Raw genomic sequence first — 13,700 nt, 5'->3', positions numbered from 1 at the left:
AACAAATTTTGAATTTCCAGAACATTTTTTTGAAAACGCAAATATTTTTGAAATTGGAGCACAAATTTAGCGGGCACAGCTTTTGAAATGGGAACATAATTTTGAATCTGAGAACAATTGGAAAATCCCGAAGACTTTTTGTATATAACAAAAAATTGAAAAGGGAAACATTTTATAAAACTTCAAACATTTTTCATAAAGTGCGAACAATTTTTGAAATTCCAGCACATATTTAAAAATGCAAATATTTTTGAAAACTTCAAACAATTTTCGTAAAACATGAATTTTTTTTGTAAACACAAATATTTCTTAAATTCCAGAACAAAATTTGAAAACGGGTACAGCTTCTGAAATGCAAAACAAAATTTTGAATCTGAGAACAATTTGAAAATCCTGAATTTTTTTTGTATACGTGATTTTTTTTTGTAAGCGTGGTTTTGTTGAAACTTCAAACATTTTTTAAAATACTGAACAAAATTTGGGAAAGCAAACAAAAATTGAATGTTTGGAACAATTTTGAAATTGTACAATTGAAAGAAACAAAAAAGAAGAAAAGAAACAAGAAACAAGAAAAGAGAAAAGAGAAAGAAAAACCGATTGAGGAACCTTCTAGAAGGTTCCCAAAACCTGTAAAAACCAGCTAGGAATCTTCTGGAAGGTTCCGAAAAGCAGAACTGCGAGCTATACATACAGCCGGTCCAATTGATCGCGCGCTTGTGCGTTTGGTGACCCTTTGAGGCAGAGAGCGTCAAATAGGTTTTTCCAGGAAATCGATCATGCCGACCTCTCCTAGCGTTGCGCGTGCCCTGAACCAGCTTTGGTTGGGCCTATTTGGCAGCGTATAAATCTTTTATTTGTTTTTTCCTAATTAACTCAAGGATATCTAAAAAGGTTTCTCATAAAATCCATAAACCGTTGTTTTGAAAGAAAATAAATCGAATACTAATCATTTTCATATAAACTCATTTTTTTTGTCCTGCACAACCTTCTTACTTCTTTGTAAGATGAGGACTTTTTTCTGTGCACCAGCACGTTATTCCAAACATTATTTTATATGAGCACATTCGTAAAAGGTTTATTTGCAAAATTGGTTTTTGAAAGAAAAAACTTGAAACAAGTTACATGTTACTATTATTCACTATCCAAACAACCGCTTAGTAAGGCTACACTGTTTGAGTACAGATTACATGTGGGCCTTTTTTTTTGGCTCACGGGGTTCTGGAAACTTCGAATTATATAATAATTCTAGAATCTACTCAATATATATATATATATATATATATATATATATATATATAATAATTATAGAAATACAATAGAGATGTATGTTAAAACAAAGCACTCCTCCGTAAACATTTATAAGAGCATTTAGATCAATAGTGGTCTAAACGCTCTTATAAAAGTTTACTGAGGGAGTACTACTACAAATCAGAAGAATCCTATAAACTTGAGTCTTGGGTGATTGGTTAATAATTAAAGAAGTACTTGGATACTTATAAACATGTTTTTTTAGAAACATAAACATGGTTAAACCAAAGGTAAAGAACATGAAAATGTGCATTTGGGATCTTATTATGCCACTGCAGAGCCTACTTATTTGTGCTTTGTATATAGGATTTTTTTTAGATAATTCTTGTTTTTCCCACATGAATCAGAGGTCAGCTGACTTTTTTTCCCTTTTTCTTTTGGCCCCTTTTGCTCCGTTTCGAGAACCAAACCAGCAGGTCAATTTCCCATTTCTGGCTAACAATCACCCGCTGAATACCATTATTACGAGATAAGGAAATACTAAGACAATAGCAAGAGAGAAATAAACTAGTATGCTAAGAGTTTAGACCAAATAAGGATTCAACAACGGCGACTGGTTCTGGGACTTAATTAAGGGCATTTGCACATAGACTTTTTGGCTATTATCGATAAGATCTAACCGGCTCTAGCATGGGAGCAGTGACAACGACACGTCGGCTCTAGCATGAGAGCGGTAACAACGATAACAACGACACATCCATGACTGACGACATTGGTCTTTTGATGGTTCGAAGACCTCGGTGTAATTTTTATTATAGTTCAAGGTGTTTTGTACTTTTTATATGAATTTTTATAATAAATTTCTTTTTTTTGAAAAAATTACACTAGCCAGAAAGTAAGGAAGCTAAACGTTAACACTTAACAGCCATCTAGCAGGCTCAAAAGGATTAGAGAGTACTCAGGATTAGCTAGCCAGAAAATCACCTCACTTTACAACCCTTAGCTTTGCTTCGGTTCAGTTTCATTCACGGTGTTGGTGAAATTCTTGCATTCCGGGAGGAGCCGAGATTACTCAGCCATAGTGTGCGCGGGCGGTGCGCGGAGGAGGTGGCGGCGGAGCACCCGGAGCACGTCCACGAGACCAACGACGCCCACCAGCTCCTCTCCCTCCGGCTCGTCGTCCAGCACCCACACCTGCGTCACGCGGTGCGCGACCGCCTGCGCCATCACCGCCACCAGCGAGCTGCCCCGCCGGCACGCGATGACCCCCTTCGTCCACCGCGCCGAGAATTTGGCTTGTCGACCCGTGCTCGTGAAAGCCGAGATGACGTTCTTCTCGTCGTCGTCCTCGCCGTCGGACGAAGAGGAGGAGGATGCGCTCGACGAGGAGGACGAAGAGGAAGAGGACGGGCACGATAAGTGGCGGCCGCCGGCGTTGAGCAGGTCCAGCACGCCGTGCAGGTTGCGGCTGCGGAGGCGGGGCCCGAGGGCGGCTTCTCGCGGGGCGCGGGCAGAGTCGACCAAGGACATGGGCGAGAGCGCGGCGGTGGGTGCGTCGAGGGAGGAGCAGATCGTCAACGGCGAGATCTCGCCGACCAGGCAGCGTCCGGACACCACGGCGACGGAGGCGTGCGTCGCCAGGGCAGCGCGAAGGAGCGGCTCGACGGCGAAGAGCGCGTCGTGGCCCGGAGCGACGGCGAGGGCCGGCCGCACGGCGCCGAGGTCGGAGACGGAGCGCAAGGCGATGTGCGAGAAGAGCGCGACGGAGCCGAGGAAGAAGCGCACCACGTCCTCCACAGTGAGCCAGCACATCGACTCTGCTTCTAGCTGCGCCGGCCGGTGCCGGTTGTCGCGGATGGGCACCACGAGGCTCTGCGCGCCGCCCAGCAGTGCGTCAACCGCTTCCAGCACGCTGCACACAAGCAAACAAGCTAATCTCATTAAGAAAGAGCTGGCGGATCAGCGGACATGTACGTGCCGGCCCAAGGGAGGGACGCGTGCGGGCCACCAACCTCGCGTCGGGCTCCACGCGGCGGACGGGCGGCGCCCCGGCTGCTGCGAGGAGGTCGGCGAGCGTGGCCTGGCCGCTGCCGTCGTCGGCGCAGAGGAAGAGGAGCACGTCGGCCATGCGCAGCCTGCCCGCCACGGCCGCCCCCGCCTGGCCGTCCCACACGGCGACGGCGGCGCCCGGCGCCCCGTCGGCCTCGAGCTCGGCGACGGCGCGGGCCACGGTGGACGAGGGCGGCAGCCACCTGATCGGCGGCTTGCCGATGCAGAGGTCGGACACCTCGCTCTCCAGCAGAAACCCCGCCACCATGTACGCACTCACGCACGCGGACCGACGGCGCCGAGTGATCTCCGGCCGGAGCTGCACGCAAAATGTTGAGCGCAGATTATATGCACGCACGCAAACAACACACGACGTGTCGTGTTTCGAGAAACGACATCGATCATGCGTACGCAGCGTGTGTGATCGATGCTGCTCCTTCACTTCACTTTCTCCCCTGAAACCTGGTCAGTTTTCTTTTCGCGGCCGGGGAGAAAACTGGTCACTTCAAAGTGTACAGCGCTACTTTTCAAAAGGCAAAACAGACACGCGAACCAACCGGTGGTTGGATGGTTAGAAAAACAGTGGTATTCTCGGCCCATTGGCGTTTAAATCCTGGTGCTCGTGTTATTTTTCTATTTATTTCAGAATTTACCGCGATGCGTGTTTAGTGGAAGAAGACGTTTCCGTCGCCTACGAGGCGTCTATGGTGACTTCGTCAATATAAGATTATATGTCGACTAAGTCACTCGAAGATACTTATACGGGTAGGATTTGCGGGTGTGTTAAAAAAACAGACGAAAAGGCAATTAAAAAGTTGCTCCCATGCTGTACCTCCCAAACATGAGACCCTGTGCCAAATTAAAATTAGGTCCCATGGGTGAAAAAGCCTAAAAAAATGTGTTCTTATGTTTGCACACTTGTTTCAAGAATCACCCCTTACCAATTGTGTACGTCGCAGATGGCAAGTTTAGTTAGCCAACATGACAAATTCGTCTTAGTTCAGGGGCTATTTGGTTTGAGACTAAGTTTGAATCAACTTAGGTGGGTGTTTGGTTCAAGCTACACTAAGGTCCCACATCCCACACACTCAAAAAGTGTGGTAAGATTCTTTTAAGCTTGCCAACTTATGGCTCTTATTTCAAAGAACTAACCTTATATAAGTTTGCCAACATTGTATGGAATTGCTATGCTTGAAACTAGACAACCTCTCATGTTTTTCAGAAAATTGCCGGTCTTGCAAACAAAACCGTTCGCTAAGGGTAACCCACCCAGCGAACCATCCCTCAACCATGCACGTCTGTGAGCCTCTAAGTTGGGCCAAATAAAGCCATTTTTCTATTACACATTGCCAAAACAAAAAAAAGGGTATGAGCAACATTTTAGAAAGCTACAACAACATAAAAAATTCCATGATGCACGTAATTAAAATGTTGTCATGTTCAAAATGATTAGGTGTTGTACATTAAAAAACATGATTTACAGAAAAAAATCGGATAAAAATTGACACAATGAAATTTAGATAAAATAACATGGACAATGCCATCCCACTGCCCCATTGTTGAAAATAAGAGCATAACTTTGAACCAATTGCCATGTGACCATCCGTGATAAAAATATCATCCTATTAATAAAAATGCCATGTACTTAGGATAAGAACGCCATAGGCCCAATAATAAAAACGTCATCCTCTTAATAAGAAACATGCCATCCACTTATTTTTTTAAAAATGCCATGTTATTAATACTAAAAATACCATGCTATAAAAATGCCATGTTATTATTAATAATAAATAAAAACTCATAGATTTGCTCAGAAAAGCAAATTTACAAAAATGGGGCAAGTCTAGTAAAACTACCATGATCTAAAAAATGAGAAACAAATCACAATTCCCATATATTTGTGGTGCTACAGTAGAAAAATTTGCCACAAGTTCAAAAATAAATGTTGTGGTATCTACAAAAGATAAAAAATGGTATGAGAAAATAATTTTACGTGCTATGTATTATAAATTGGCATGATGCACACCCAAAAAACAGCCATGATGCTAAAAAACCGATGTTAATGGCAAAATGTGTGTAAGTTTGACATCATGGCAAGAAATAGTGCAAAAAAGCAACTTTGTGCTTTTGAGAAGGCATAAAATGATATGTCGATAAAAATGTAAAAAATAGTATGCATAAAATAATTTACCAAGGTGTGTTAAAAAATAAAAATGGCATGCTAAGTTTAATAAGTTTGTCATGTTCCGAAATAATAAAGTTGCCATGGTGTAAATAATAAAAATATCATGCTACATATAATAAAATTGCCATGGTCTAGTTAATAAAAATGGCATGGTCTAACAATTTAGATTGACATGGTCTTAAAAATAAAAATGCCATGCTACCTATACGAGAATTTTGCTAAAAAAACATTATATGCCATGATAACTCTATGAATTTCCCATGTCTAAAACATTATTTTCACATGTGGACATTAAGAAACATTCTAGGAATTTGCCATGTTAAAACATTATTTCCCATGTGAACATTGTTTGCACATGTGAGCTTGCCATAGACCTAGTACAAAAATTTGCCAAAGAAAAATAAAAGATTTGCATCCAAATCTTCATGAGTTGATACTATGTCAAAACAAACTAATTGCTTAAAAATCATTCCAACAAGAACTTATTGATGCCTAATAGTTTTACCATGCCACTTCACACAAAAAAATGACATGTGACCAAATACAAATTTCTCTAAAAAACATGTTTTAGGTGTTTTTGAATTTGCCATATGATTTTTCTGCCATGTTTTGAATTTTCCATATGATTCCTTTTTCCGGCAATTTGCCCATACCACCTCACGCAAAGATGCCATGTAACCAATACAATTTCCTCTAAAACGCCATGTTTTGATTTTGCCTTATGAATTTTCTATATCATGTTTTTGAATTTGTCATATGATTTAGTTTTCAAAATTTTCCATGGCACTTCCAAAAAAAATGCGATGTGGACAATACCAATTTGCAGCGTGGCCTGGCTGCCATCATCGACCCAGAGGAAGAGGAGCACGTCGGTCATTCCCGACTAGCCGTCCTACACTGTAGCGGCCACGTCTACGCCCCGGGCGCCAAACTCGGCGACAATGGACCAGGGTAGCAACCACTTGAGCGGCGGCTTGCCGATGCAGAGGTCGGACACATCATGCGCCAACAGAAACCTCATCATCATATATGCCCGCAACGACGACTACCGATAGCGCCGCAGTGGCTTAAATCTAGCCTGAGTGGTCGACGGAGCTGCAAATCAAGGGGCAAAAATACAAAACACGGCCTGGTGTGTTTCGAGAAACAAAATTGATCATGTGTACCTCTAAATTAACGTTTCTAACAGCCAAGAAACAGTTAAAGGTGCTCTTAAACCACAAGAACAATTTTAGTTTTGCAAGCCCTAACTAATATTGTTGTTGTTGTTGTTGTTGTTGTTGTTGTTGTTGTTGTTGTTGTTGTTGTTGTTGTTGTTGTTGTTGTTGTTGTTGTTGTGGCTTTTAAACCACCTTGTTCTCTTTTGACCTTTCCTTTCAAGACCCACCTCCCGAACTTTGCAAGTAGTGTTATTTACTCATTAAAGAGCTACCACATTTTAGGAATTCTACCCCACTCCTACGTTGCACCCCTAGCTCAAATACTCTTATTCGCCTTTACCTCTTTTAAATTCAAATCCTCTTCAAGCTTTGCAAAACTTGCTGGATACTTTATTGGAGCTTTGAAATATATGTCACAGAGGCCACATCTAAAATTTCAGCCCATTTTGAATTTATTTGGTCCTCCAAATAAATTCCTTTCCATCTTATTTCTATTTTGTATGGCCGGAAAATGGAAAATCAATCCAAACTAACCCTAGTCGGCCAAATGGCTTTCTTCCACAAACCCAACAGCCACCAGCATAGCAGGACATCCCAACTTGCTCACCTACCCCCACGCAAGGCCTAGCCCACACACCTAACATGTTCACTATCATCTTCCTCTTCGAGAGAGGAGACGAACACGCAAACGCCGTGCACACCTCCTCGCCGATGTCACCACCCACTGGCCCGTAGCCCCTGGCCTCCATAAAGACCCGACGACGTCAAAACCTATCCACCTACCCTTCCATTCTCCCTCGTTACCCAAGGTAGGCCGCTTCCATCCCCTTTCTTCCTCTCCACGAAAATAGAGAGCACACCGAGAGCGCGACTATGGCGCCATCGTGACAAACGACCACTCCAGCCCATGTCATTAAGCTATGCTGCCGGAGTTTTCTATATGGGAAACATCCTTTGTCTATCCACTCTGGAATCTAAACATTGCAACCTACTTTTGTCTTTCAAATTTGTTTCCAGTGCGATTAAAAAAAGGTTTGTTTTCAATGGAAGGAAAAACATTTAAAAAAAAGAATTGCTCGCCTTGGGCCACTTTTAAGAACGCGCCAAATATCAAGGGATGTGTGGGTGGAGAGCGCAACTCTCTCTGGAAACAATGAATGGGAAAGCCCATGAGAAAGGCCAACCAGCCAAATATTGTACTTCTTTTAGGGTTGTTTGGATAGCAAGTACTACTTGGGCCATTTTCATGTCGTAGAAAAAAGAACACATGCACACGCGGCTAGGTTTTATTTTAAAAGGCTTTTAGGGAAATAGAAAAAATCATAAATATAAAAATACATCTGAGAGCCCTCTGTTTCAACGGTAGACTCTACTCATAGGCGCTAAGAAAATCATTCGCTACACTAGTCGTTTTATCTTGCATGGTGGAAAAAAAATCTAAGTGCTTGGTTGGTTCGATGGACAAATCGGCCATCGACCAAGAAAAGGATTCTGGCGTCCTCTCCAAGTATCGCACATTGGGCATGCCCTTAGACAACCAACTTTTGTTGTGCTTGTTTAGCAATGTTTAAATCTTTTATTTTGTTTTGCCTGTGTAAGTGCATCAGTGTCCTTCGTGATTTTGAAGTACTAACGACAAAAATGGTTAAGGGGCTAATGTGTTTGGGAGTATACATAGGAGAAAGTCCCTGGAAGTTTGGTTTAACTGCCGTCGACGACACCTAAAATGTATGAAATACATTGGAGATTTTAGTACGCCCTTATGAAGAATGAGTCAAAGACTAGGAATGCGAAGACTTAGTCTTTTGGTAGTTCTTTTTCTTCTGGATTGAGTTATAGGGAACACTTACTGTTAAGAGGGGTCTCGGTGATACGAAGACATTATTTATGAAGTGATGCTCAACCCAAACCTATTTCTTCAAAAATACTGTCTTCGTATCTTCTGACTTTGAAAATCTCATATGGTGCAGTCATTTTCTTCAGTTTCAAAGAGGAAGTTCTTCAGGAGGCTATAGTCAATGTTCTAAGAAACCATCAATGTGGTTCTCCTACCGCAAAGAATTTGAGAGTTTAAATTTTCGACCTTTGACGAGCTGGTTGGCGGCCACCACCTGCCAACGGTCATATCATGACCTTGGGTTGCGACCCCGATCATTAGCTGGTTAGCTGCTCCAAGTTATTGCATGGCAGGTGTTGCTTAGAACAACCCATCCTCCTGAAGCATTTGAGAGAATCCTAGTTAGGAAAAACTCCAAATACACAAAAACAAAGTGATTAAACATCACTGAAAAAGGAAATACTAGTAGTTTTTTCGGGGTTTGTAAATATCTCGGGAAAGAAAATACCACTCTAGTTTTAAGCTGCGTTTTGAGGATCATGCCCGTGTCTAAAATGTCATGTTATGTGAGCTGGAGAGCCTAGCTGTAGGGGCCGAGGGAGCAGCAGGCCTGTGTGGCTGTGGCATTCTACACCGGAGATTGTTATCCTTGTTGCATTGACTAGTACTCCAGTCTTGTTGGCGTGGAAGTTTTTGTCTCGTTCCCTCGATATTCCAGGACATGCATGAGGTGCGTGTTTGACGGGCTTGAACCGATCGCTGTAGTTTGATATAGCCGTAGGCTGTGCATGCCGACATGCCCGCCGTGGCGTGAAGCGACCGGAAGGTGACTAGTGACTACGATCGGTGCACCAGCTTCTGCCACAGAGCAGGAAGATGATATTCTGCAGAAACCACGTATAAATTCACCATTGGTCACGGTTCACGGCAAAGGTAAACAGCTCCAATGGCCGCTGCTGCATCATCATCCGCCCGCATTCCTCCTCTCATCATAGTTCTGGTGCTAGTGCTATCCGCCGTCTCGGCCTCATCTTCTTCCTCGAGTCCGGCAAATGGCACCGGCAGCGACGCAGACCTCGCTGCCCTGCTGGCTTTCAAAGCCCAGCTTTCCGACCCCGCCGGCATCCTTGCCAACAGCTGGGTAGCCAATAGGTCCTTCTGCCACTGGGCCGGTGTCACCTGCAGCCGCCGTCGCCGGCGTGTTACATCCCTGTCGTTGCCGGGCACTTCCCTCCTCGGCTCCCTGGCGCCTCACGTAGGTAACCTTTCTTTCCTCTCCGTTCTCAACCTTGCAAAAACCGGCCTCATCGGCTCCATCCCACCTGAACTTGGCAAGCTACGCCGGCTTCGATATCTCTCTCTCTCTCTATTGGAATAGCCTTTCGAATGATATTCCTCCTGTCCTTGGGAACCTTACAAGGCTCGAGTTCCTCCATCTAGGTCACAACCAACTCTCAGGTCAGATCCCTCGTGACCTACTGTTGTATATGCAGAATCTTAGAAAATTTTCTTTACAAACAAATTATTTAAGTGGCCCAATATCACCTTATATGTTCAACAACACACCTTCCTTGAGGTACATCCGTCTTGGAAACAACAGCTTATCGGGTCCTATACCTAACAATATTGCCTCCCTCTCCAAACTTGAGTTCTTGAGTCTGCAATTCAATCAACTCAGCGGCATAGTTCCACAAGCCATTTACAACATGTCCAAGTTGCGAATCATGCTACTTCCAATCAATAACCTAACTGGACAAATTCCGGATAATCAAAGCTTCAGCCTGCCAATGTTGGGAGAAATTTCCCTCACTGTAAATAAAATTTCCGGGCGGTTTCCTTTAGGGCTTGCATCATGCCAGTACCTTGAAACAATTTCTCTGTCTATAAATTGTTTTATGGATGTTGTGCCAACATGGTTAGCCAAATTGCCGCATCTCCAGTGGATTCCCTTGGGTACTAACAACCTTGTTGGCTCAATCCCAACCGAGCTTAGCAATCTCACCAATCTTAATATCCTGGAGCTCTCTCATGCCAACCTGAAAGGGGAAATCCCGCCACAAGTAGGTCTAATGCAAGAACTCTCGACTTTAAATTTTGAAAAGAATCAACTAAAAGGTACAATTCCACCTTCCCTTGGCAATTTGTCCAAATTGTCCTATCTATATTTGGACAGAAATCACTTTTCTGGCCAAGTACCCACAACACTTGGGAGAATTGCAACTTTGAAAAGGCTTCTTCTATCTAAGAATAAATTAGAGGGGAATATGGACTTCTTGCTTGCTCTCTCCAACTGCCGACAACTCCAGGACCTTGTAATACCGAATAATTATTTCACGGGTACCCTGCCAGACCATATGGGAAACCTCTCTACACAATTAATCACTTTTCGTGCAGGTTACAATAAGTTAACCGGTGGAATTCCAGCTACTCTCTCAAACTTAAGCAGTCTGAACTGGATAGATCTTTCCAACAACCTACTAACGAAGGAAATGCCACACTCCATCACTACAATGGAAAACCTTGTGTTACTCGATATCTCAATGAATGAATTGTTAGGCACTATCCCAAGTCAAATTGGTATGTTCAAGAGTCTTGAGCGATTGTTTTTGCAGAAAAATAAATTCTTTGGCTCTATACCAGATAGCATTGGCAACCTTAGCAGGCTACAATACATTGACATATCCAATAACCAGTTCATTTCTGCACTACCTACAAGTGTATTCCACCTAGATGAACTTATCAAATTAAATCTTTCTCACAATTCCTTTGGTGGTGTGCTTCCAGATGATGTTAGCATGCTAAGCCAAATCGATCAAATAGACCTTTCTTCCAACTTCTTGGATGGGAAGATTCCTGGATCAATCGGGGAATTTAAAATGCTAACCTACCTCAATCATTCATGTAATTTGTTTGAAGGCCCAATTCCAAACCAACTTAATAATCTAACTAGCTTAGAATTATCAGATCTCTCCTCCAATGATCTTTCTGGCACCATCCCCACTTTCTTTGCCAACTTTACATACTTGAGTACCTTGAACCTCTCCTTCAATAGGCTAGATGGTCAGATACCTGAGGGAGGTGTCTTCTTGAATCTCACATTACAATCTTTGATTGGAAATGTTGGGCTATGCGGTGCTCCACGCATAGGATTTCCACCATGCCTTGACAAATCTCATTCAAGTAACAAACACTTACTGAAATTTCAAATCCTGATTGTCATTATTACTTTTGGCGGTATTGCAATTTGCTTATACCTATGTATCAAAAAAGAACTTAAGAAGCGAGAGGTCAAAGATTATGTCGATCCAACCGATGGCATATGCAATAAGATAGTCTCATATCATGAGCTCCTTCGCGCCACCAACAGTTTCAGCGAAGATAACATACTTGGCTCTGGAAGCTTTGGAAAAGTTTTCAAGGGCCAATTGAGCAGTGGTTTGGTGGTCGCGATAAAAGTTCTGGACATGCAACTGGACCAGGCCATCCGAAGTTTTGATGCGGAGTGTCGAGTTCTTCGCATGGTGCGACACCGCAACCTGATACGAATACTCAACACTTGTTCTAACCTCGACTTTAGAGCGCTTATACTTCAGTACATGCCAAATGGCAGCTTAGAGACACTCATACACCAGTCCCAGAGTACAATGCGCTTGGGGTTCCTTGAGAGGTTGGGCATCTTGCTTGACGGGTCGATGGCAATGGCGTATCTGCATCATGAGCACCACGAGGTGATCTTGCATTATGACTTGAAACCTAGCAACATGTTGTTTGATGAGGATATGACTGCGCATGTTGCGGACTTTGGCATTGCAAGGCTGCTTCAAGGTGATGACAACTCCATGACATATGCGAGCATGCCCGGAACGGTTGGGTATATGGCACCAGGTACTTAGCTACAACCTTTTAAATCATAGATTTGCGGTTCATCATACATGTTTGTTTCCGTGTTTCTTGAGTAGAGTATGGGTCTCTTGGAAAAGCATCGCGGAAGAGCGACATATTCAACTTTGGAATCATGCTCCTCGAAGTCTTCACGGGAAGGAGGCCAACAGATGCCATGTTCGTCGGGGAACTGAGCCTTCGGCGGTGGGTTTGTTAGGCATTCCCCTCGGAGCTCGTGCATGTCGTTGATGAGCGGCTACTACAAGGTCCGTCTTCTAGCTGCAACTTGGCCGATGGCTTTCTTGTGCCAGTACTTGAGCTGGGTCTTCTCTGCTCCTGCGACTTACCTGATCAAAGAACCACGACGATGAGCGATGTGGTCGTGAGACTAAAGAAGATCAAAGTGGAGTATATCAAATCGATAGCATCGATGCTGGGGAGCGCAGCTCAGTGATTGATCACTGCCCTTTCTTCTATCGATCGAGCTGGATGTATCTGCTGGTCTTGTGCAATAAGGAGTTAACGACAGCGGCGATGCCGGGGAGCGCATCAGCTTTTACAAATTACTGGGTCTGTTGGTCCGTGCGTGTAATCAGTTCTTGGCATATTACTCCCTCCGTTCAAAAAAACTTGTCTCAAACTTTTCCATCCAATGGATATATCTAGCACCAACTTGGTGCTAAATACATCCATTTGAGGGACAAACTTTTACGGACGGAGGGAGTAATATATAGTGTTGCTTTGAAGTTCAGAAAGTTCCTTTGCCTATATCCATCATAGCACACGGAAACGATCGCTGCTGCACAGAGCGGCCAAGCAGGGAGGCAGACACCGGTGTGACCAGGTGGAGAGACGAGCAGTGGTGTGCGTAGGAGGTTCACCGGATCAAATCCGATAGTCGTTTTTTTTCTCTATCGCTGTTCTACAAACATGAATCTCCTTTTTTTTTTGAATTAAGTGGAGAATCCTGGATCTTCTATGTTTATTACCTTACAATTTTGCTAGATACAAAACAATAAAATAAATAATATATATACAAAAAATACAGCTTTCGATGAAATTCCAGTTTTTTGTGGTATATGTTGCAGTCATCTGCTTGCAACATCACATACTAGCACTCCATTTACCTGTAAGTTTAATTCAGTTTTAATTTTGATGTATTCTATAATGTAAATACAATGAAATTAATTGGGCACGGAGAGACGAGAGGCGGCGTACTCACAACTTTGTGACATATATTATCTCTGTTCCAAATTAGTTGTCGACGTGTCTAGATACAGATTTGAATCAGACAAAGGGAGTAAAAGTCTGCTCTCTAAGTCAACAAAAATGTGTAAGT

General features: G+C 43.2%; 1 protein-coding gene and 1 pseudogene across 2 annotated transcripts; one reads left to right on the top strand and one right to left on the bottom strand.

Moving 5' to 3' along the window:
* Nucleotides 1–2,082: 2,082 nt before the first annotated feature.
* On the bottom strand, nt 2,083–3,779 carry LOC125540330 (CBS domain-containing protein CBSX5-like). The gene is made up of 2 exons (XM_048703939.2): nt 3,261–3,779; nt 2,083–3,160 (listed from the first exon to the last, which is right to left on the bottom strand). Exons 1-2 carry the CDS (start codon nt 3,563–3,565, stop codon nt 2,317–2,319), a joined length of 1,149 nt encoding a protein of 382 aa, XP_048559896.1. The 5' UTR covers nt 3,566–3,779; the 3' UTR covers nt 2,083–2,316.
* Nucleotides 3,780–9,425: 5,646 nt separating this feature from the next.
* LOC125540328 (uncharacterized) lies at nt 9,426–13,257 on the top strand (annotated as a pseudogene). Its single transcript, XR_015617707.1, has 2 exons — nt 9,426–12,364; nt 12,439–13,257. The product of XR_015617707.1 is annotated as an uncharacterized LOC125540328 (transcript).
* The last annotated feature ends 443 nt before the right edge of the window (nt 13,258–13,700 follow it).

The sequence above is a fragment of the Triticum urartu genome, chromosome 2A, assembly GCF_056163025.1.
Source record: "Triticum urartu cultivar PI428250 chromosome 2A, HENAU_Tu73, whole genome shotgun sequence".
Taxonomy (NCBI): domain Eukaryota; kingdom Viridiplantae; phylum Streptophyta; class Magnoliopsida; order Poales; family Poaceae; genus Triticum; species Triticum urartu.
The sequence above is the reverse complement of the archived record's forward strand: the minus strand, read 5'-3'. Positions and strand labels throughout refer to the sequence as shown.

Bases quoted from the DNA above. Each gene is read 5' to 3' on its own strand.
- LOC125540330 (XM_048703939.2), bottom strand. From the start codon at position 3,565: ATGGTGGCGGGGTTTCTGCTGGAGAGCGAGGTGTCCGACCTCTGCATC. The intron at 3,161-3,260 runs GTTGGTGGCCCG...GCTTGTGTGCAG, and splicing joins CGCGTGGAGCCCGACGCGAG to CGTGCTGGAAGCGGTTGACG.